The 22,596-nt window shown below is 40.6% G+C and overlaps 1 protein-coding gene across 1 annotated transcript in view; it reads left to right on the forward strand.

The window, feature by feature from the left end:
- The window catches only part of LOC126473677 (rotatin), a 399,830-nt gene that overhangs the window by 119,311 nt on the left and 257,923 nt on the right, over positions 1 to 22,596 (forward strand). Inside the window, exon 8 of the mRNA XM_050100916.1 lies at positions 9,339 to 9,537. Within this exon, the coding sequence (XP_049956873.1) occupies positions 9,339 to 9,537 (199 nt within the window). The remainder of the gene's footprint in view (positions 1 to 9,338; positions 9,538 to 22,596) is intronic.

Consider the following 22,596-nt stretch of genomic DNA (forward strand, 5'->3'; position numbering starts at 1 on the left):
TAACATGAAAACCAACCCATATCTTTGCGTCTTTCCCACAGACAAAGACATGGCCATGAATTATAGTGACTATGTGGCTGAAGCAACTTTCTGACACCTCTGCATAGAGACTGTATGAATGTGATCCAATACCAAAAGTCTGTCTCAGCCCCCAGCAGCTCCTCAAGACCTTAGGTCCACCCCCAAAACCTGGCACCAGAATCCATTTACTTCCTCACACCAACAGTTCCCTGCATTGCGACCTTTCACTTACTTCCCAAAATCCATGCACTCAACCCCATAGGCCTCCCTATTGGTCATCCCATTGTGGCCAAGTACAATGCTCCCACAGAAAAAAGTCAGCTGGAAAAACGGAATTGCAATGGACATGCAGTGTTGTTCGCACACTTGTGCCATTCTTTGATTAATTTCTGTTCTCTGCACTCCTTCCATCAGAAAATGCACTCCATCCTTTTGCCCTTCTTTTGAAGTCCAATAGATGGTTGACATACGTGCAGTTTTGGTCTGTCGTCACATGGGTGTGTGCACTTGTTCATGTAGTGACAAGTTTAAGGTCTCAGCACTCTTATCGGGTCCATGCCTTCTTCCATATGTAATGACAGTACGCTTGTTTCTGTAGGTTATTTTGCTTCCTCCATCTTGGAAAATTAGAGATAATATGGTGGCTTAGCAACAGTTGTCCTCCATATACACACAGGTTTGCCACAAAATCTGGAAATCAGGGAATTTCAAATGTATCGGGGAAATATCAGCAAAATTTGAAACAAAAACAGTGGTAAAATCTCATTGTCTCATTTCATGAATACAGTGTCTGTGACAAGTGAATAGCTGGGCACGTAATTGGACTTCCACGGCGGGCCAAAACCGCAAGCCGTTTCTGTAGGTATCTCTTAACAGATCGGGCCTGGCGATCTGAAGCCCATTATTTTCCACTAATGTGTAAGCCCTGTCCATCACATCTAGTCTCACCGATCTGCCTGCAGTCAGAGTCCGTTTTTGTGTGGCATAATGTGGCAGATTTTCGTGGTTTATCCAAGGACCCAGGACTGGTGCTCCTCGGCAGGCCAGAGGCCACGGGCAATGGATTTCAGGAATTGTGACTGTCTCACCACAAGTACAATGTACAGTGCAACGTTTTATTGACTTTTATTTATTCTAGGAAATTTTGGCACTTTAAAAATAATTTCTATTTGAGAAAGTATGGACGATAAGAAGCAGAAAATTGTGGCAGTCACTGGCAATTTGTACATGATGTACTCATATATTTCTTGAAAGAAAAATCATACACTACCTGTAATATAGTAGACATAACACAGTGACTAATAACTGACAATAATGAACATAGTAGAACCAACATTTTATTGGTGGTCACCCATAGTGTTGGTTTACACAACTCTTCCCTGTCTTATACACTTCTTTCAAGAGGCCTACTTTTTTCTGAGGTTATTCTGAAATCAGTGAAGGTATTTTAAATCTGCCTTGCACCTCCAAGGAAATGTGTATTTTTGTCACAAATGTGTTTCATTTTATTGAAATAAAATAGCAAGAGTGGTCTCAGTGGGACACACTTACCATTTGCCTTGCTTTCTCCGTTTGAAAACAGTTCATTACAAAAGATGTTGATGTTAGTACTTAAGATATGTGCTCACACGGAGGAGAAATCTACTACAGGGCCTCAGCCTTTGCAGCATCTTTTCCCTTCCATGCTGCATGTCTATCCTCTTGCTGTTCTTTTTCCCCTCCCTTGGGGAACATGTCTGGGGTGTTTTTAGGTATGTTTTGCACCATCCGTAGCTGACATAAAAACAGTCTTACCACTGTTTTTCATTCCTTTTTCATTTTTTCATTTACCTTCTCGTATCCTTCCTCTGCTTCAGCATTTGAGGCTCCTCTTTTTTCGTCTTCCTTCCTGTGCACACCTGAAGGCAGCCCCATGTGTCTGACGTATAACAGGTGACTGGGTAACATGTAATTCCCAGCCCCGGGTCAACAGGTAGGGTTCGCACATACCCCCTGCTACAGAGCAGGCCCAGAGAGGGGGGTGATTCCCTGAGCTGCTACCTTCCCAAATTGCCAATTGGTCCCTCTGTCAGGTGTTTGTGAGGTGTGACCTGAGGTGTGAACAGTTACCTGAGGCGGGTGCACCCCCTTAGGAAGGGGGACCCCAGTTGAAAGGAGTATGCCATTGGACCTGCTGGCAATCATGGGGGATGTTCTCGCAATGAGCCAATTATCTTCACAATCGACATCTACAAATTATAAATAGAATGAGGCTAATGATTTAAAGACCTTCTCAGCTGCACCTCAGTTCCTCATGGTTTCGTTTATTGAAGACGGTCAGTCCTTCACAATGGTAAATCTGTTTATTATTCAGAAAGGTTTTGATGCAGTTGGCAGCCCTGTGAAATCCTGCTCTTGTTTATGGAATGACCCGTTGCTTTTGGAGACTAATTCTGGCTCTCAAGCACAACTGCTGCCACTTCACTTCTACACGGCTATACTGTTTGTGTCAAGGCCCATCAAACACTGAATTCTTCCTGTGGTGTTATTTACACTAGGCTGCTCGATGGTCTGACCTAGGCCGAAATCCAAACGTACCTCTGATCAGAATGTCATCGCTGTCCATAGGGTGATGAAAAAGGTAGATGCCTCTTTAGTGCCCGCACACACTCTTTTTCTCACCTTTGATAGAGTGTTGCTTCCATCCAAGATCAAAGCAGGCTATGAGGTCTCACAGTCTAACCGTACAGTCCAAACCTGATGCGCTACTACCAGTTTCATCATTTCAACAGCACACGAATGTCTTGTCAACACCTGGCCAAATATGTAACCTGTGGTAGGGATGCGCACAGGGGCGATTGTCCAACTCCTCCCTGCTTTATCAACTGCATTGGCGACCATGCTGCTTCCTCTCAAGATTGTCCCATGTATGTTGATGAGCGGGCTGTCCAGGAGATCTGGGTAATGGAAAAAGTTCCTTACCCAGTCACTCGCAAGTTATTGGCTTGTTGCAAACCCTGCGCTCTACTGTCTGGCACTTATAGTACTTTTCTTGCTACATCTCACTCCATGAAGGTCATAACCACACAGACATGTGACCTCAAATTCAGCTCTGAAGCTGTGAAATCACCCATTGTCATGGTAGCATTGCAATCCCCTCGTCCAGTTGTGCAACAAGCTATCAATCTTTCACTCAAGGGGCAAAGTCACCAGCTACATAACCGGCAGGCCAGAAAGGACAAGAGGAATACTCCCATGAAGACTCCCCATGACCCTCCTGCCAACCAGCACCTGAGTCTTTCTCTGCTAACCGGAAAGGCTCGACGAAGTCCAACAAAGGCAAATGGTCTTTTTTGCCGACTTGAAGATCCTCATCTACGGTGTCGCCATATGATAACTTGCCCGGCTCGCCTCCATGTTGCCGGTGCTTACCACCAACCGTTTTTCTGCGTTGGACTCCACAGGCCAACAGCAGAAGAAAGCTGATGCTTGTGTGGACCTCATGGAGCAGGATCCTCATGCCTTGGTGCCCTGTGACAGAGAGTCTTCGCAGGCTGGTACTCAGTGGTCACCAAGATGACACTACTTCTTTTCCTCATCACGACTCTATTCCAATGGAATGTTCACGGCCTTCAATCCAACAAAGAGGACTTACGGCTGCTTTTAGAATTACTGTGTCCACTTGTACTCTGCCCTCAGGAAATAAAATTGCGTCCTCAAGACTGCTTTGAGCTTTCGCATTTCTTCCTGGTACATTTTGACTTCCACCCAAGGTCAGAATTCGATCTTCTGAGGGAGTCTTGATGCTCATACTGGATGACGTTCATAGTCAACCCATCTCCCCAACTACCCGTCTTCAAGCTCTTGCAGTTTGCCTTTTCCTTTCTCACTTGACCTTTCCCTTTGTACCATTTACATCCCTCCATCATTCAGTGTCACCACAGCCAACTTCCTCCAGCTTATTGGGCAGCTACATCACCTATTTCTGCTGCCCACCATTCCATTTGGGGTTCTCCCAGTAATCTGCCTTGAGAGGTGCCTTCTTGGCTGACCTTCTTAATCAACTTAACTTTTCTGCCATAACACAGAAGCACCCACGTTATTTTCAGACTCCTCACACATCTATTTCCATTTGGACCTATCCTCCTGCACAGCCCATCTTGCCCATCATCTTGAGTGGTCCTTCTGTAACCTACTAGAGCGACCGTTTCCTGTGTGCTCTCCATTTGCTGACTCCTACCCCACCTCCATGCGCACCCGAATCACAGCTTACTAAGGCTGATTGGAGGCTTTACTCATCCCTGGCAACCTTCGACGAACACAGTTTCCCCAGTTGTGATGACCAGGTGTAATATCTTACAAACATTATCCTTACTGCCGCAGAACATTCCATTCCTCGCACATCCTCTTTACCGTACCATGTACCAGTCCCATGATGGACTGAGGCATGCCATGACGCAATTCTTGTGTGTAAACATGCTCTCTGTGCTTTTAATTGTCACCCTATGGCGGCAAACTGCATTCATTACAAACCGACGTGTGCACAGTGTTGTCACGTTCTTCGGGATAACAAAAAAGCTAGCTGGATTTAATTTACTAGTTCTTTTAACAGTTCCACCCCATCTTCCCTCGTGTGGGCCAACCTCCGACGGCTCTCTGAGACCGAGATCCATTACCCAGTTTCTGGCCTGGCAGTAGCAGATGATGTCATCATGGACCCTATTGCTATCTCCAACACCTTGGGCTGCCATTTTGCAGAAATTTCGAGCTCCTCCCACTATCACCATGCCTTCCTCCATTGGAAACGAGTGGAGGAGGCTCAGGCGATACCTTCTCTTCTCAGAATCCTGAGTGTTACAATACCACCTTTACTATGAGAGAGCTACATCATGCTCTCACTTCATGCAGATCCTCTGCCCCAGGGCCAAACGCTGTTCACATTCAAATGTTGCAGCACCTTTCTCTTAAGCACTTTCTGCATAATATGTACAAGTTTCCCAGACACTGGGGTGAAGCCACTGTCATACCCATACCCAAGCCCAGTAAGGACAAACACCTTCCTTGTAGCTACTGCTCCATCTCTCTCACCAGCTGTTTTTGCAAGGTGATGGAACGTATGATTCATGCCCTGCTGGTATGGTGGCTCGAGTCTTGCATTTTACTAACCACTGCACAGTGCGGATTTTGAGCTCACCGTTCTGCAGTTGACCATCTTGTCACTTTGTTCACCCATGCCGTGAATGGTTTTGTGCAGAAATCCCAGGTTGTGGCCGTGTTTTACGGTTTGGAGAAAGGCTATGACACATGCTGGAGGACTGTGTTGTTTCTGCGGCCGCCCCCCTGTTTTTTTTAAGATTTTTTTTTAAAAACAGAGGTTTGAAAGTACATGTGGGTTCTGCCTAGTTGGACACCTTTATCCAGGAAAACGGTGTGCCTCAGAGTACTGTCCTGAGTGTTGTCTTCTTTGCTATCGTGATTAACCTTATAACGGCCTATCTCCAGCTATGCGTCTCCGGCTCCCTTTTTGTTAACAGTTTTGCCCACTATTGCAGTTCTTCATAGACCTGTCTGATTGAGCGGTGTCTTCAGCAATGTCTCGATTGTCTTTACTCATGGAGCATTGGCAATGGCTTCCGTTTTTCCACTGGCAAAGTCATTTGTATGAACTTCTGTCTGCACAATTGATTTCTTCCACTATCTTTACATCTTGGGCCTATTGCTCTTCCATTTGTTGAAACAATGAAATTCCTGGGGCTCATGCTCGATAGGAAAGCCTGATTGAGAGTCTGTATGCAGAATCCATTGAACTACTGCTGTCCTATCACCATGACAGCCCCCTCAGCAGGTAAGCATGCCATTTGTCTGCCATGCATGGCCATCCACCCTTCGCCTCCTTCTTCGATGACTCCTTTGATTGCCAGTATGCGGGCCATCCCTCTTCTCTGTTACCTCCTGGAGTTCGCTTTTGGCTCATGCTCTTTCAGGTTAACTTCATGTTCCCTGCAACTTTCCTGGTGGGTGTGGACCCCTCACCACCTTGGCTTCGTGCAGCAGCCCGTGTTCACCTTGGCCTTCATTCACTTCGTAAGGACACTACACCAGCCTTGCTCTATTGCCTTCAGTTTCACAACCTTCACATGGAATTTCACAATGGTACCTTTGTGTACACTGATGGCTCTCAGACTGATCGTGATGTCGGGTGAGCCTTCGTCATTGGTGCCAACGTTTTTTGGTATCGGCTTCCGGCACACTGCTCAGTGTTTATGACAGAACTCTTTGTCCTATGTCAGGCCGTGGAGTACATCCAGTGACACACACTTTTTCAATTGTGTCATCTACTCAGACTCTCGCAGCACTCTTCAAAGCCTCTGTGCACTGTACAATGTCCATCTCTTAGTGCAGTGGGTCCAGGAAAGCTTGCACTTGCTCATTCTTGATGGTGGCACTGTGATGTTTGTGAGTTCCTGGTCAAGTTGGTCTGACAGGAAATGAGGCTGCTGACGCTGCTGCCAAGGCTGCAGTCCTCGTCCCTCATCCCCCTAGTTCTTGCATTCACTTTGATGATCTCTGTGTTGCCTTCTTTCAGAAGGTGGTGTGACTTTGGCATCACCACTGGTCATCCCTTCATGGAAATAAGCTCCAGGTTATGAAGCCTCTTCCAGCGGCTTGGATGACCTCCTATCGCCCCTCCCACCATGAGGAGGTCATTGTAACTAGGTTACGTATTGGGCACTGTCATTTTAGCCATTGCCATTTGTTAAGTGGTGCTCCCCCACCACTTTGTGCACATAGCACCCAACTTTTAACTGGCCGCCATTTCCTAACAGAATGCCCTTTATTTGATCAGTTATGTTCTTGTTTAAGTTTGCTGTCTGAGTTATTGGCCGCTTTAGTGAACGACACATGGGCTGTCGACTGTGTTTTACTTTTTATTCGTTGTAGCAATATGGCGAAGGCCATTTAATTTTTAGTTCTGGACCTCCATTTCTCTATTGTGTATTTTATAGACTTTTCTCCATGTCCCTGTTTTTAGATGTCTTCTCATCTGTCATTGGGGTTTGACATGTCATTTTTAACTCCTCTCTTTGTCTTCATGTTGCACAGTTTTGACATGGGTGTGTATGCCCCTAGTCGTTTTTGCGCCCTAAAACAAAACAAAATGGGGGAGAAATATGGAAGTCCTTACATTTTTTGTCAACCTATGTCTTTGCTTACCCTTGACATCTCTAAATTTGTCAGGGAAAAATGCTGGAAATCAGGGAAATATCAGGGAATTTCACTTGGAGAAACTTGTGGCAACTCTGGACACTATTCACGAAAAGAACAGGAAGGAGAGAATGATAGTGGTGCCAGAAGTACCCTCCGCCACACACTGCTTGGTGGCTTCTGCAGTTTAGGATTAGATCTAGAAAACAGGTGCTTATATTTACCACTGGTAGAAAAAATGATATGGTAGAGAGTGACTTATTTACTCACTGATTGGTTAGCAAACATTAGACTTCATGTCTAAACAGCTATAATAGTTCATGTCTATACTAAATCAGATCTGATGTGACTTGCCAACCTGGAATTTAGCTTTCAAATTCCAGCAGCTTACAACTAATACACCCATGATAAAAACATAACTAGTGCTATATTGCTGGCTACAATTAATATTCATAGGCATTGATGGGTGTCTACTGAATGAAACAAGCTGTATAAAATTCCGTGTTGTCCAGCTGGATGATGAGTTAAAATGAAGTCAACACACAGATAAACTAATCAAGAATCTCAGTGCACCCTTAGAATCATGTCTCATGGTGTAGAGGCAGAGGTGTTGACATATTTTGCATATTTTCACTTTGCATTGTATTATTGAAATTATCTTCTGGGGCAGTGCATGTAAGGAAAATAAAGTGAGAATAATTGTGTAAAGCAGATAACTGAAAATGTTGCAGAAACCTTTAGAAGGATCTTGGAAGTCTTACATTCCTTTCTCAGTGCATTAAGTCTTTAATGGTTTTTGTTGCTGATGATAAAAAATCAGTCAGCTGAACTGTGATTTGCATACCACAGTGCAGAACACAAAAATAATTTTCATATTGACTTTGCCACCTTGTGTAGTGTTCAGAAAGGAACTATTTGCTATGGCGAGAAGATATCTGACAAGCTCTCATCCAACATAAAAGCAAGAAATTGGGAATCTATAGCAAGTCAAAAGAAAATTAAAAATATACCTCTTTAGGCATTCTTTTTACAAATTATCCGAATATCTAGATTAAGATTATCTGAATATCCAGATTCAGGGATTGAAAAGTTACATTAGCTACTTGGCAAGTAATAGTGCTCGCAGTAAAGCAGCATGACTGGTCATAATGTACTGTACATGGTGCTCAGTATTTACAATATAGGTTCTTTGAAATATATTACATCAGGTAAACATTACGGAACTAATAGCAGATAAATTGTAGTTTTATATAACAACTGAGAAGGCAGCAGCTTATTTCAAAGTAGCAGCGTTCTTTCTAATTTACTCTATCAGATACAGAAGGCTTAAGTGTGAATAGCATTAAGCAATATAGTAATAGTTTAAAGTTTACAGATTAAGTTTCTATGATTTCCTTGTCTTTTCATAATTGATACCTTGGCTTATTGTGCATCCTGAAAATTCTCCTCCATGATGGGATCTACAGAACATAATGAAAGAATGAATGAATGAATGAATAAGTTCATGTTTCTGATCAAAGACAGTGCAGTTTCATGTTTCATAGCCATACCTATCCAGAGATTCTTGTTGTTATGTTCAGACACTACTATGAATTCTGAACCAATCAAGAATGGTTAGACAGTTGGTAGTACCATATCACACTGCCATCGCATCTGGGCCCAGAGCTGCAGAAGTATAATGCCTCTGCTTGTTGGAGTTTTGATATCTATGTGGGTCATGAGCTTTGCCTGAGGAAGGCTGTGCTGTGCCCTCCACATAAAACAGTAGCAGTCTACGTCTGCAAGTTTTCAGCGTTAGCCATTCAACACAATAATGAAACTGCTAACACCCAGTCTTGTCACTAATGTTGAACAGATTTTCATAAACTGTGTACTGTCACACTTTCTATATTGCAGTCCTTTAAAATTCATTTATTACATATTATTTTATATTAGTCATATTAGTTTTAACTTTTCTTTGTCTTTTTAGAATTATTTCTCCTGGTTCAGTTATTTATAATTTGTGGTTTATTTTTCATTTTTTTCTACGGGTGTACTATGATAATGTTAGCTTTATGTATGACTAGCGGCATCTGATCTCAGTGTTACTCATCTTCCTTTTCATGTTAGTAACAATTCTGTCTTTTTAACAGGTCATTAGCAGCAGACTCGAAAGTTATATACTTGCAGCTGTTATCAATAGTGAGAAATCTGTTGGTATATTTGATACCTGTGGAATCTGGTGACACAATACCCAGAAACTTGAAGGAGCAACTGTTGCTCAGCCTTTCTGATTTTTCAGTAATGAACTTCTACCCAAATCTGCACAAGGACATCAAAAATTACATTTTGGTTTGTTTTTTGATATTATAATTTCCTTTGATGTATTTTTGGCACTTTTATTACAGGCTTAAGCGTGTTCGCAGAAATTTTCCATTTTCCTGTTCTTCTATTTTATAAATAGTAACAAGTTGTTTCTGTCACATGATTACTGGAAAATAAAATCATTTTTAATTTGATGTACATAGAGGGAATGGGTGATGGGCAACATTGTTATTGATATGTGCATATTGAATATTTATTTTGGTTTATGTTTACGTAAGAGTGAAATAATTGCAAGGTTCTCTTCTGATCCTGTCTTCAGTCCTCCCCCATAACCCTTTCCCTCACTTTTTTGATGTTGCTCCTACCCCTCCCCACCCTCACCCCTCACCACCTCTCTTCTTCTTCTTCTTCTTCTTCTTCTCACTCTGTCTCTCTTTCTCTCTCTCTCTCTCTCTCTCACTCTCACTCTGTCTTTTTCTCTTTCTGCATTAGTGTTATCCTTCATAGCACCAACATAAACAAAAGAGATTGCAAGTCTTTTCCCTATCTCTTTCCATCTCACCCTAAGATGTGCTGTATGGAGGTGACTTCTTGTTGGGATAATGGTGTGATTTAACTTAAAATTTCTGGCTTTGACGTGTATACAAATGCTAATGCTTAAAATTCCAGTTTCATAATTCCAAATGAAATTTTAGTAGTGAGTAATTAAGATGTTTCAACCATGACAGGATATTGGCGGGCTTATCTTGATAAACTTATTCCCTGTATAACACTCTCAGAGATCCCCTTTACACATCTCATCACTCAACCATCTCACATGTGCTTGTAGAAATAGCAAAAATTTGAGCAGATACTGTTAAACCTACTGTGGTGGACCGGTAATTTAACAATACTTCAGCTGAAGCTCTGTTATCTCTTGCCTTATACAGGTGATACGGATGTCATTTTGTGACTGAACAATTGTAATTTCAGTAAATCCCTTATGTGCTGCAGTTTCTTATCAGAAACTACTTGAACCATATGTAAAGGACAGACTTCATTCAACTTCTGCAGATTGATTGAATAATGCACTTTAGTTTTGCTGAGACGTAGTAATCCTTTTGTGATGTATTTTACTACTTGTGGACAAGGATACACATAATGCAAGAATTCTCCACCAGAACAGAATGTGTGTGTGTGTGTGTGTGTGTGCGCGCGCGCGCGCGTTTTTTGTGGGGGGAGGGGGGGATAAATATACTAAGCTGAACTGCGATATTCTAGTTTTTGTTTGTGTGCCTGTCTACCACTCATTACCAATTTACACTTGTGCTACCATACAATGATTATAACATTTTTACAGATACTACTTTGGTTTTGATGTCTTATAGGCCTCGTGTCACTTCCCCTATTACCTCCAAGATGTAACAAACTTTCGTGTATGCCATAACACCAGTTTGTTACTATTTTACTGTAGAGGTTCTGAAGGAGCAGATATAGATATAATGATTGATAAGCCTATAGCCATACAGTTGTCTTAGGATAAAGAGAAAACTAGTCTGGGAACATTCCATGTAGACAAGTCTTTAGCTTAAGTTCTGATGTCTGAGCTGCTAGCAAAGAACCAAAGAGAAAGCCAAGAGAAATCATAACACTGGCCATGATCCAATAACTGGTATAGGAAAAATGAATAGACATCACTCATATTAGACACAGCACTAATAGTACGCTACAGTGATGGCCCCTTTATCTGCAAGCAACAGCTAGAGGTGTTACCTACAAAATGTGAGGAGACCGCCACTAGTGGTGCTGTGTCAGTTCTCACACTGGTAGTGCCCTCAGTGGCGTGCAAACTCCACATTGCTGTCTGTAAGGGATGCTGGACAGTCTCTTTACAAATGGTAGTGTGCAAACAATATAAGGGAAAATTGAAAAATCTAGCTTAAGAGTTATAGTGAGTAAATTGAAGTGTATGTGCTTGATTCAGAAAAGCATGTAGTAAGGGGGAACTGAAGACCAGAACTGATAATGGTTTTTGTATGTGAAGGAAAGGTAGCTGATTGTTCAGCATGGCTGACTACCAAGTGGAGGACCCATGTTTGATTCCCAGTACTGGCAGGGAGTTTTCCTTTGCGGGAGGACAGGAGCAAATTGCACTCAGCAATGACGGCGTTGGCGAAGGATAAAACGCTGCTTGGTCAGTACCAATAGAATGAAGGAAATGATCTTTGTGTGCACAACAAACAAAAAAGTTGAAGAGTTCAGATGCTACCTCTTTTTGCTGTATGAAGCTTCATTAAAACTCTTGAAACTGAAATTTCATCAAAATTATTTTTCTACTTTTGACAGGAGCAATATAAAGCATTACAAACAAATACGGTTGTTATATGGCTATTAGTGTTGTAAAATTCCTGAGAATTTAAAATCGAAGAAATATTCCCAGGGAATATTGCCAGCAATATTCCCAAAATTCATAAATTCTTGGATATTTATAATTAATTAGCAAGATAGGTCAAAAACTGTTAGTTAAAAGGTAAAAGCAGTAATTATATAGTTAAATCAAACTCAAAAACAGAAATATATTTTAAGGTAAAGTTATAATTGAATAAAATTCCTGGGATTTTATAATTTTAATAATGAACTCGCTCAGATTAATAGGTCACTGTGATAATTGAGTGATTAAAAAAAACATGAACACTCTTGTTGTTGATGTGGTCCTCAGTCTTGGGACTGGTTTGATGCAGCTCTCCATGCTACTCTATCCTGTGCAAGCTTCTTCATCTCCCAGTACCTACTGCAGCCTACATCCTTCTGAATCTGCTTAGTGTATTCATCTCTTGGTCTCCCTCTACGATTTTTACCCTCCACGCTGCCCTCCAGTGCTACACTGCTGATCCCTTGATGCCTCACAACATGTCCTACCAACCGATCCCTTCTTCTAGTCAAGTTGTGCCACAAACTCCTCTTCTCCCCAGTTCTATTCAATACCACTTCATTAGTTATGTGATCTACCCATCTAATCTTCAGCATTATTCTGTAGCACCACATATTGAAAGCTTCTATTCTCTTCTTGTCTAACTATTTATCGTCCATGTTTCACTTCCATACATGGCTACACTCCATACAAATACTTTCAGAAACGACTTCCTGACACTTAAATCTATACTTGATGTTAACAAATTTCTATTCTTCAGCAACGCTTTCCATTCCATTGCCAGTCTACATTTGATATCCTCTCTACTTCGACCATCATCAGTTATTTTGCTCCCCAAATAGCAAAACTCCTTCACTACTTTAAGTGTCTCATTTCCTAATCTAATTCCCTCAGCATCACCCAACTTAGTTCGACTACATTCCATTATCCTCATTTTGCTTTTGTTGATGTTCATCTTATACCCTCCTTTCAAGACACTATCCATTCCGTTCAACTGCTCTTCCAAGTCCTTTGCTGTCTCTGACGGAATTACAATGTCATCGGCAAACTGCAAAGTTTTAATTTCTTCTCCATGGATTTTAATACCTACTCCGAACTTTTCTTTTGTTTCCTTTACTGCTTGCTCAATATACAGATTGAATAGCATCAGGGAGAGGCTGCAACCCTGTCTCACTCCCTTCCCAACCACTGCTTCCCTCTCATGCTCCTCGACTCTTATAATTGCCATCTGCTTTCTGTACAAATTGTAAATAGCCTTTCGGTCCCTGTATTTTATCCCTGCCACCTTCAGAATTTGAAAGAGAGTATTCCAGTCAACATTGTCAAAAGCTTTCTCTAAGTCTACAAACGCTAGAAACGTAGGTTTGCCTTTCCTTAATCTTTCTTCTAAGGTAAGTCGTAGGGTCAGTACTGCCTCACATGTTCCAAAATTTCTATGGAATCCAAACTGACCATCCCTGAGGTCGGCTTCTACCAGTTTTTCCATTCATCTGTAAAGAATTCGTGTTAGTATTTTGCAGCCGTGGCTTATTAAACTGATAGTTCGGTAATTTTCAAATTTGTCAACACCTGCTTTCTTTGGGATTGAAATTATTATATTCTTCTTGAGTCTGAGGGTATTTCGCCTGTCTCATACATCTTGCTCACCAGATGGTAGAGTTTTGTCAGGGCTGGATCTCCCAAGGCTATCACTAGTTCTAATGGAATGTTGTTTACTCCCGGGGCCTTGTTTCAACTTAGGTCTTTCAGTGCTCTGTCAAACTCTTCACGCAGTATCATATCTCACATTTCACCTTCATCTACATCCTCTTCCATTTCCATAATATTATCCTCAAGAACATCACCCCTGTATAGACTCTCTATATACTCCTTCCACCTTTCTGCTCTCTCTTCTTTGCTTAGAACTGGGTTTCCATCTGAGCTCTTGATATTCATGCAAGTTGTTCTCTTTTCTCCAAAGGTCTCTTTAATTTTCCTGTAGGCAGTATCTATCTTACCCCTCGTGAGATAAGCCTCTCCATCCTTACATTTGTCCTCTAGCCGTCCCTGCTTAGCCATTTTGCACTTCCTGTCGATCTCATTTTTGAGACGTTGTATTCCTTTTTACCCGCTTCACTTACTGCATTTTTGTATTTTCTCCTTCCTTCAATTAAATTCAGTATCTCTTCTGTTACCCAAGGATTTCTACCAGCCCTCGTCTTTTTACCTACTTGATCCTCTGCTGCCTTCACTATTTCATCTCTCAAAGCTACCCATTCTTTTTCTACTGTATTTCTTTCCCCCATTCCTTTCAGTTGTTCCCTTATGCTCTCCCTGAAACTCTGTACAATCTCTGGTTCTTTCAGTTTATCCAAGTCCCATCTCCTTAAATTTCCACCTTTTTGCAGTTTCTTCAGTTTTAATCTACAGTCCGTAATCAATAGATTGTGGTCAGAGTCCACATCTGCCCCTGGAAATGTCTTACAATTTAAAACCTGGTTCCTAAATCTCTGTCTTACCATTATATAATCAGTCTGAAACCTTTTAGTATCTCCAGTGTTCTTCCATGTATACAACCTTTTACATGATTCTTGAACCAAGTGTTGGCTATTATTAAGTTATGCTCTGTGCAAAATTCTACCAGGTGGCTTCCTCTTTCATTTCTTAGCCCCAATCCATATTCACCTACGTTTCCTTCTCTTTCTTTTCGTACTGTCGAATTCCAGTCACCCATGGCTATTAAATTTTCGTCTCCCTTCACTACCTGAATAATTTCTTTTATCTCATTATACATTTCATCAGTTTCTTCATCACCTGCAGAGCTAGTTGGCATATAAACTTGTACCACTGTAGTAGGCGTGGGCTTCGTGTCTATCTTGGCCACAATAATGCGTTCACTATGCTGTTTGTAGTAGCTTACCCGCACTCCTATTTTTTTATTCATTATTAAACCTACTCCTGCATTACCCCTATTTGATGTTGTATTTATAGCCCTGTATTCACCTGACCAAAAGTCTTGTTTCTCCTGCCACCGAACTTCACTAATTCCCACTATATCTAACTTTAACCTATCCATTTCCCTTTTTAAATTTTCTAACCTACCTGCCCGATTAAGGGATCTGACATTCCACTCTCCAATCCGTAGAATGCCAGTTTTCTTTCTCCTGATAACGACGTCCTCCTGAGTAGTCCCCGCCAGGAGATCCGAATGGGGGACTATTTTACCTCCAGAATATTTTACCCAAGAGGACACCATCGTCATTTAATCATACAGTAAAGCTGCATGCCCTCGGGAAAAATTACAGCTGTAGTTTTCCCTTGCTTTCAGCCATTCGCAGTACCACAACAGCAAGGCCGTTTTGGTTAGTGTTACAGGCCCAGATCAGTCAATCATCCAGACTGTTGTCCCTGCAAATACTGAAAAGGCTGCTGCCCCTTATATGTTCACAAAATATTATAATTGAATAAAAATCACATTAAAACTACTAAAAGGCAAAAGGTTTAATACAGCATCTTTACTTTCCATATTCAATCTTTTTGTTTAAGTCCCCTAGTCATTGTCATTATCATTGTCACTGTCACTCTCAATGTCCATTAAATATCTTGCTCCTTCTCCTCTTCTTCTGCGTTAAAAAAAAAATCATCATCATCATCATCTTTACAGTTACTTGCTGTTTCCTCTGGGTTGGCTTCTGCTTGCTTGCTTGTTTCTTGCTTCTTCTCATTTAGAGATGGAGCATTAATGAGTTTCCAATTGTAAGAAAGAAATGGTCAGTTTCACTGCTCACTCAGAAGAAAGATGGTTCTTTTTTTGGAATGCAACCAAGAAAACTTACTAAATGTATGCTCTGTTGCAGCCGAAGTTACTGGTGCCCCCAATATTCTTATGGCTACATCTGTCAAGTCACAAGTACCTCTCAACCCCCTTCACCATGACAGAGGCCTGATAATTTTTTCCTTATCATCCATCCCTTCCCAAAGAAACTTTCTGAGAATAAGCCTTCCTTGTATCTGTAGTCAGCTAAACTTTCTGTTACTTTTAAGACGTCCAAACCCATATGCTGAGCACAGTTACTGGATTGGTCCAGTGCCAAAATTTTTTCTCTTGATTAACTTCTCCATGATTGTCTTTTCTTCTGATTTTTGCATGGGTGATGTTGGTAAGTTTTCCTTCATACTTTTATGTAATTCATTTAATTTCCTGGCCAGACTGTTTTTGTGGGTCATTTGATTCAATGGATGTGATAAGATCAACAATTGGTTTCAGCAGATTTATCATTTTTTCTGTTCTAACCCAAAACACAGCATCGTCTAGCAGTTTTCTTTTAATTGATGGGTCTAGATGAACCTTTTCATTGACGGCCGATGTTTGGAGGACCACTTTGTTCGATTGGAAGCTCTCCAAACAAACAAAGGTGGCTGCCTCATCTGGTGTGCCCAGGCAGCTTCAGAGATATTCAGTCTTTGAATCTTTTCTCAGAAGAAATTTCATCAAACAAAGCTTTCAATATGTGATTGCTTTTGATAGTCTGTACTGCAGTTATTACCTCTGCAAAGAAACTTTTAACCGTCTGACATCATAAGATATCAGCACAATGTAAATGGAGAAAGTGAGCAATGCAGCCTAATGGTACTATATGAGGCTACTTTTCTTTCAACAGTGTTAAGGCTGCCTTCATGCTCGAAGCATTGTTGGCAATAACCACCAAAACACGAAAAACTTATCAAGACCATACTTCTCGATGACAGATCTAATGATCTCTGCCAGGTATTCGGCATTGTCTCTCAGTTTTGGTCAGTTTGAAATCTACAGAAAATGGTTCTGGCTTTGAAATCATAAAATTAATTATAGACTCATTCCTGATGTGATTCCAGCCTTCACATTGAAGATGTAATTTTTTTGTTTTCTGAATTATTTTTGTTATTTCTTCTTTCATTTCTATGTACTGAGCCTCAAGATAAGTTGTAGACATTCAAAATCTTGATGGTAACTTATATGCAGGTCTCAATTTTTGGAAGAAAAAAAAACATCCACAGTGAGTGCTCTATGAAAGATAATGGGGGTCTGCTTACAAAAACCGCTTGAGCTACAGATTGGTTCATCTCCTGGGGGGAAAAAAATAATGGTAATGAAGCATTTAATAAAGGCACAACAAAGAATAAAAACTATTAACTTTTGACACCTAAAAAGTTTTTATTACTTTTGACAAATGGGGTAAACATAAAACTACTTTTTACTTTATTCCCAATCCCAATAAAAAAATTTAAAAAAAGTAATCAATATATGACAGCTATACCTGCAGTGTATCTAATTAAAATATTTCTATTGTACAAAAGACACAATACACACTACATTGTAAACTGTTTTGAGATTCGAAGGAGCAGTTTCAACCTAGGCCTACTTCTCCTAAAGGCAAAACTAGTTATATGCAAATGAGAAATGAAGCTATATTCTATTAGCATGAGGGTTCAGTCAGGAAAACTTACCTACTTTTGTTAACAAACTTTTGTTTTACAAACTATTATGAACCTACTTTTGTTTTTGTGGTATTCAAATGGTGGGAAATAATTGGGGTAGGAGTTGCTAATGTATCTCTTTGATATGCTTAAGGAAAGTCACTAGAGTTTCCAGTTTGGCTGTTGATTCGTAATTTGCCTTCTTAATGTAATGGAATACATACAACATTCTTACTTTTTAACACCACAAAAACAATTTAGGCCTACAATATAATAGGCTACAAAAAAGAATACTATAAACCACGCATTTACATAGCAAAGAATAGTAGGCCTAAAATGATTTAAACTTAAATTTGTTTGGTTATCCATGTGATCCGAAAATGCATTTATTCCTATTGATTAGCCTGGGTTGTAAATAGTTGCAGATCTTGAACTAGAAGAGTGTTTAGATAGGGGGCTTGGACAAGGCTTTGGTGGAGGTGGTGTTGGTGACTTGAAAGGAGATGTAGCCGAACTTAAATCAGCTGAGGTTAAAAAAGCTTGAGCTTGGGTAATCTGGCCTACATTTGAATGTGCATTCACTGTCAATGGTGCATTGATATCCTTTGTGGTTGATGGTCTTGGCGTTGGTTTACTGACAGTGAGAATATGCTTCAATCCTGCAGGGCATTTGATACATTTTTTTATGTACTTTTCCATTTCAACTGAATCACCTTGCTTGTTTCTTGAGTACAATACTTACAAACAACACCTTTTCCTTTAATATTAAAGAAGCCCAAACTGCCCCTTTTTTCTTGACCATTTTGCAACAATGAATGAAAACACAACCATGAACAAAACAGGAAGCAAGCCTACTCAAAGTTATTTGATGCACTTGCCACTTAAATGTTAAAATTTCGCACTTTCATCTCACACAGAGCTCTAATGAAACTGGTTCTTTAACTTGCAGACACAACTATCAACTGAAAAAAAAAAAAAAAAAAAAAAATGGCTATCTCTCTGAAACCTAGAGTGTTGTAGTTTTCAAGGGGTAAGGGAAAAATTCCCTCTTTTGTCTTGTAAGAACTAAATTTCTCCATTTCAGCTCATCGTGATTATATTGCCCTTAAGACCTAAACCATGGTTACAATTAACTTAATTAGCCTTTTTTCCCATTTTAATGCTGTTTTTTATTCGAGCACTCCTACTTTCTATTTTAAATTGTAAATGAAATATTTGGATAGGTTTTATGTTTAGTTTTATATGCATCTGGACTTAACCTCCTTGTTAGAAATAAAGACATTTATTGATTTTCCATGTTTTAAATATCAAAGAATTATCCCTAGAACAGCCAAGCATTGAAATTTATAACTACTACGTTTCCTAGAACTGCCAACATTGAAATAATTTACCTTTAGAAAAACTGAGTTTATAATATAGATATGCCACATAGTGAGTACCTAAAGATACTAAAATACACAGGGAAGTTTGTTTGTTCAGTTTGTTAAGTTTTCTGTCGATGTTAGGGATATTTTAGACTATAAACTTTACCTAAACTTGTGCGAATTTTGTAAACATTTGTCATTGAAAATGGCATTTTGGGGAAAAATTATGCAAATAAACCGGTCGATATTTATAATTTACTTGAAAATACAAGTGATTTTATTGACATACAACTTGACAAAATATTAATTAATGATTCTAAAAGTGAAAGTGATAGCAATATTTTGGAAAATAAATTTATAAAATCATAATTCATTGCAGGAAATGATGTTTTGCATGGAAATTAATGCATGGAATGATAAATCATGGATTAAAATCAGGGTGTATACGACCCGGAACAACCGGGAATTTTTTCATCCGGGAGAAAACCGGGAATTTTTCATTGTTTTAGCTTTCGGTTAAATTTTTGTGATTTTGACTGCAGAATTGATTTTCTTACAAAGAACGTTATTGTATTCTGCTACTGGAGAATGATACTGCAGCAATAAAATATAAACGAGAGGGAAAAAAATAAAACTTTAGTGGCAAAGGAAATGTGCCATTTACAACGAAACCCCGTGCACGCACAAGCGTCTGCAAATAGCAAAAATATGTCAAAGGCCGTAAGGCGCAGACTGTAATTCTTCGTAACAATGAACTGCTTGCTATGAGCATGACGTCACAACTGTTCACATTAGGTTCGTTTGACCAATTGCCAGCGGTCTGTTTCGCATGTGCATTTGACTCGCGTATAAGCAGTACCTTCTCCCGCTACGGCGCTACTTGTACAGTGTGTTAACTGTAAAACGGCTGAGGTGTGAGGGGAGTGCGGGGAGAGGAGGAGTAAGCTTGGCGAGGGGAGAGGAGCCGTTCGGGGGAGGACAAGGCACGCCTACCAGTTGCAGTGCTGGCACTACAAATTGCGCGTCATGCTTACACGAAAGCAGACGAAAGGCTTGGAAGTAAAACTCGCTTTAAATGTTGTTAGTAAACGAAACTGAAATCGTCATGTACATTAAAATCTACATATATATATAAATGAATGTATATATGTTTGTGTACTATGCGCTCACAAACCATTCATCTGCTTGCAAAGTACTGTAATATGAATGTGTTTCGAAATAATACAGTAGCCAGTGGTGTTTCCATACAAAGCAACACGGTAGCAAGGAAAAATGAAATATAAGGTAATTCGGACGAAATAGGGGGCTCCTTCAAAGTGATCGCGAACAAAATATCTGAAATGGAAACTCACCTTTTCTTGCCAGGCGTTTATAGTGATACGCCAGGATGATTCTTGGAAAACTGTTTGAATCTTCCAATGCTACGCATGCTTTGTCCTGTGTATGTGGCAGCTCTCACTGAAGATTTGTAAATGGGGTGAAGCCTGCCGCTTGGGTTCTGAGGCCATCCTTGGTTCCTTCCGGCGGCTGGCTGATTTGGTGAAGACAACCAGCATCGCACGCGGAGTGCAAGCTGAGCTTAATATCTGCAGCATAGTGCCCAGAGTCGATCGCGGTCCTCTGGTTTGGAGCCGTGTGGAGGGTCTAAACCAGAGGCTCAGACGACTCTGCGACTATAATGGTTGCAAATTCATCGACCTCCGTTATTGGGTGGAGAACTGTAGGGCCCCCCTAGACAGGTCAGGCGTGCACTACACACCGGAAGCAGCTACTAGGGTAGCAGAGTACGTGTGGCGTGCACACGGGGGTTTTTTAGGTTAGAGGGACCCCCCCTTGGGCGAAACGATAAAATACCTGACGGCTTACCAGAGAGGACATTATCATCGTTGATAAAGAACGTCCGTCCTCAGAGACCAAAAACAGGAAAAGTTAACGTAATATTGGTAAACTGCAGGAGTATCCAGGGCAAGGTTCCTGAATTAGTATCTCTTATTGAAGGAAATAGTGCGCATATAGTATTAGGAACGGAAAGTTGGTTAAAACCGGAAGTGAACAGTAACGAAATCCTAGACACAGAATGGAATATATACCGCAAGGATAGGATAAACGCCAATGGTGGAGGAGTATTTATAGCAGTAAAGAATTCAATAATATCCAGTGAAGTTATTAGCGAATGCGAATGTGAAATAATCTGGGTTAAGTTAAGTATCAAAGGTGGGTCAGATATGATAGTCGGATGCTTCTATAGACCACCTGCATCAGCAACCGTAGTAGTTGAGCGCCTCAGAGAGAACCTGCAGAACGTCGTGAAGAAGTTTCGTGATCATACTATTGTAATAGGGAGAGACTTCAATCTACCAGGTATAGAATGGGATAGTCACACAATCAGAACTGGAGCCAGGGACAGAGACTCTTGTGACATTATCCTGACTGCCTTGTCCGAGAATTACTTCGAGCAGATAGTTAGAGAACCAACTCGTGAAGCTAACGTTTTAGACCTCATAGCAACAAATAGACCGGAACTTTTCGACTCCGTGAATGTAGAAGAGGGTATCAGTGATCATAAGTCAGTGGTTGCATCAATGACTACAAGTGTAATAAGAAATGCCAAGAAAGGAAGGAAAATATATTTGCTTAACAAGAGTGATAGGGCACAAATCGCAGAATATCTGAGTGACCACCATCAAACGTTCATTTCTGAGGAAGAGGATGTGGAACAAAAATGGAAAAAATTCAGAAACATCGTCCAGTACGCCTTAGATAAGTTCGTACCAACTAAGGTCCAAAGCGAGGGGAAAGATCCACCGTGGTATAACAATCATGTACGAAAGGTACTACGGAAACAAAGAAAGCTTCATCATAGGTTTAGGAGTAGTCGAATCATAGCTGATAAGGAAAAGCTGAACGAAGCGAAAAAGAGCGTAAAGAGAGCAATGAGAGAAGCATTCAACGAATTCGAACATAAAACATTGGCAAACAATCTAAACAAGAACCCTAAAAAGTTTTGGTCATATGTAAAATCGGTAAGCGGATCTAAATCCCCTATTCAGTCACTCGTTGACCACGATGGCACCGAAACAGAGGACGACCGAAGAAAGGCAGAAATACTGAATTCAGTGTTCCGAAACTGTTTCACTGCAGAAAATCGTAACATGGTCCCTGACTTCAGCCGTCGCACGGACGCCAAAATGGAAAATATTGAAATAAACGATATCGGAATTGAAAAACAACTGCTATCACTTAGTAGCGGAAAAGCATCCGGACCAGACGAGATACCCTTAAGATTCTACAGTGATTATGCTAAAGAACTTGCCCCCTTTCTATCAGCAATTTATCGTAGATCGCTGGAAGAACGTAAAGTACCTAGCGACTGGAAGAAAGCGCAGGTCGTTCCCATTTTCAAGAAGGGTCATAAATCAGATGCGAATAATTATAGGCCTATTTCGCTTACGTCAATCTGTTGTAGAATAATGGAACATGTTTTGTGTTCTCGTATTATGACGTTCTTAGATAATACAAATCTCCTTCATCATAACCAACATGGATTCCGCAAACAGAGATCATGTGAAACTCAGCTCGCCCTATTTGCCCAAGAAATTCACAGTGCCGTAGACACTGGCGAGCAGATTGATGCCGTATTCCTGGACTTCAGGAAGGCATTTGATACGGTTCCGCATTTACGTTTAGTGAAAAAAATACGAGCTTACGGAATATCGGACCAGGTTTGTGATTGGATTCAGGATTTCCTAGAAGAAAGAACACAACATGTCATTCTTAACGGTTCAAAATCTGCAGATGTAGAGGTAATTTCGGGAGTACCGCAGGGAAGCGTGATAGGACCTTTATTGTTTACAATATACATAAATGACTTAGTTG

This window comes from Schistocerca serialis, chromosome 1 (genome assembly GCF_023864345.2).
Source record: "Schistocerca serialis cubense isolate TAMUIC-IGC-003099 chromosome 1, iqSchSeri2.2, whole genome shotgun sequence".
Taxonomy (NCBI): domain Eukaryota; kingdom Metazoa; phylum Arthropoda; class Insecta; order Orthoptera; family Acrididae; genus Schistocerca; species Schistocerca serialis.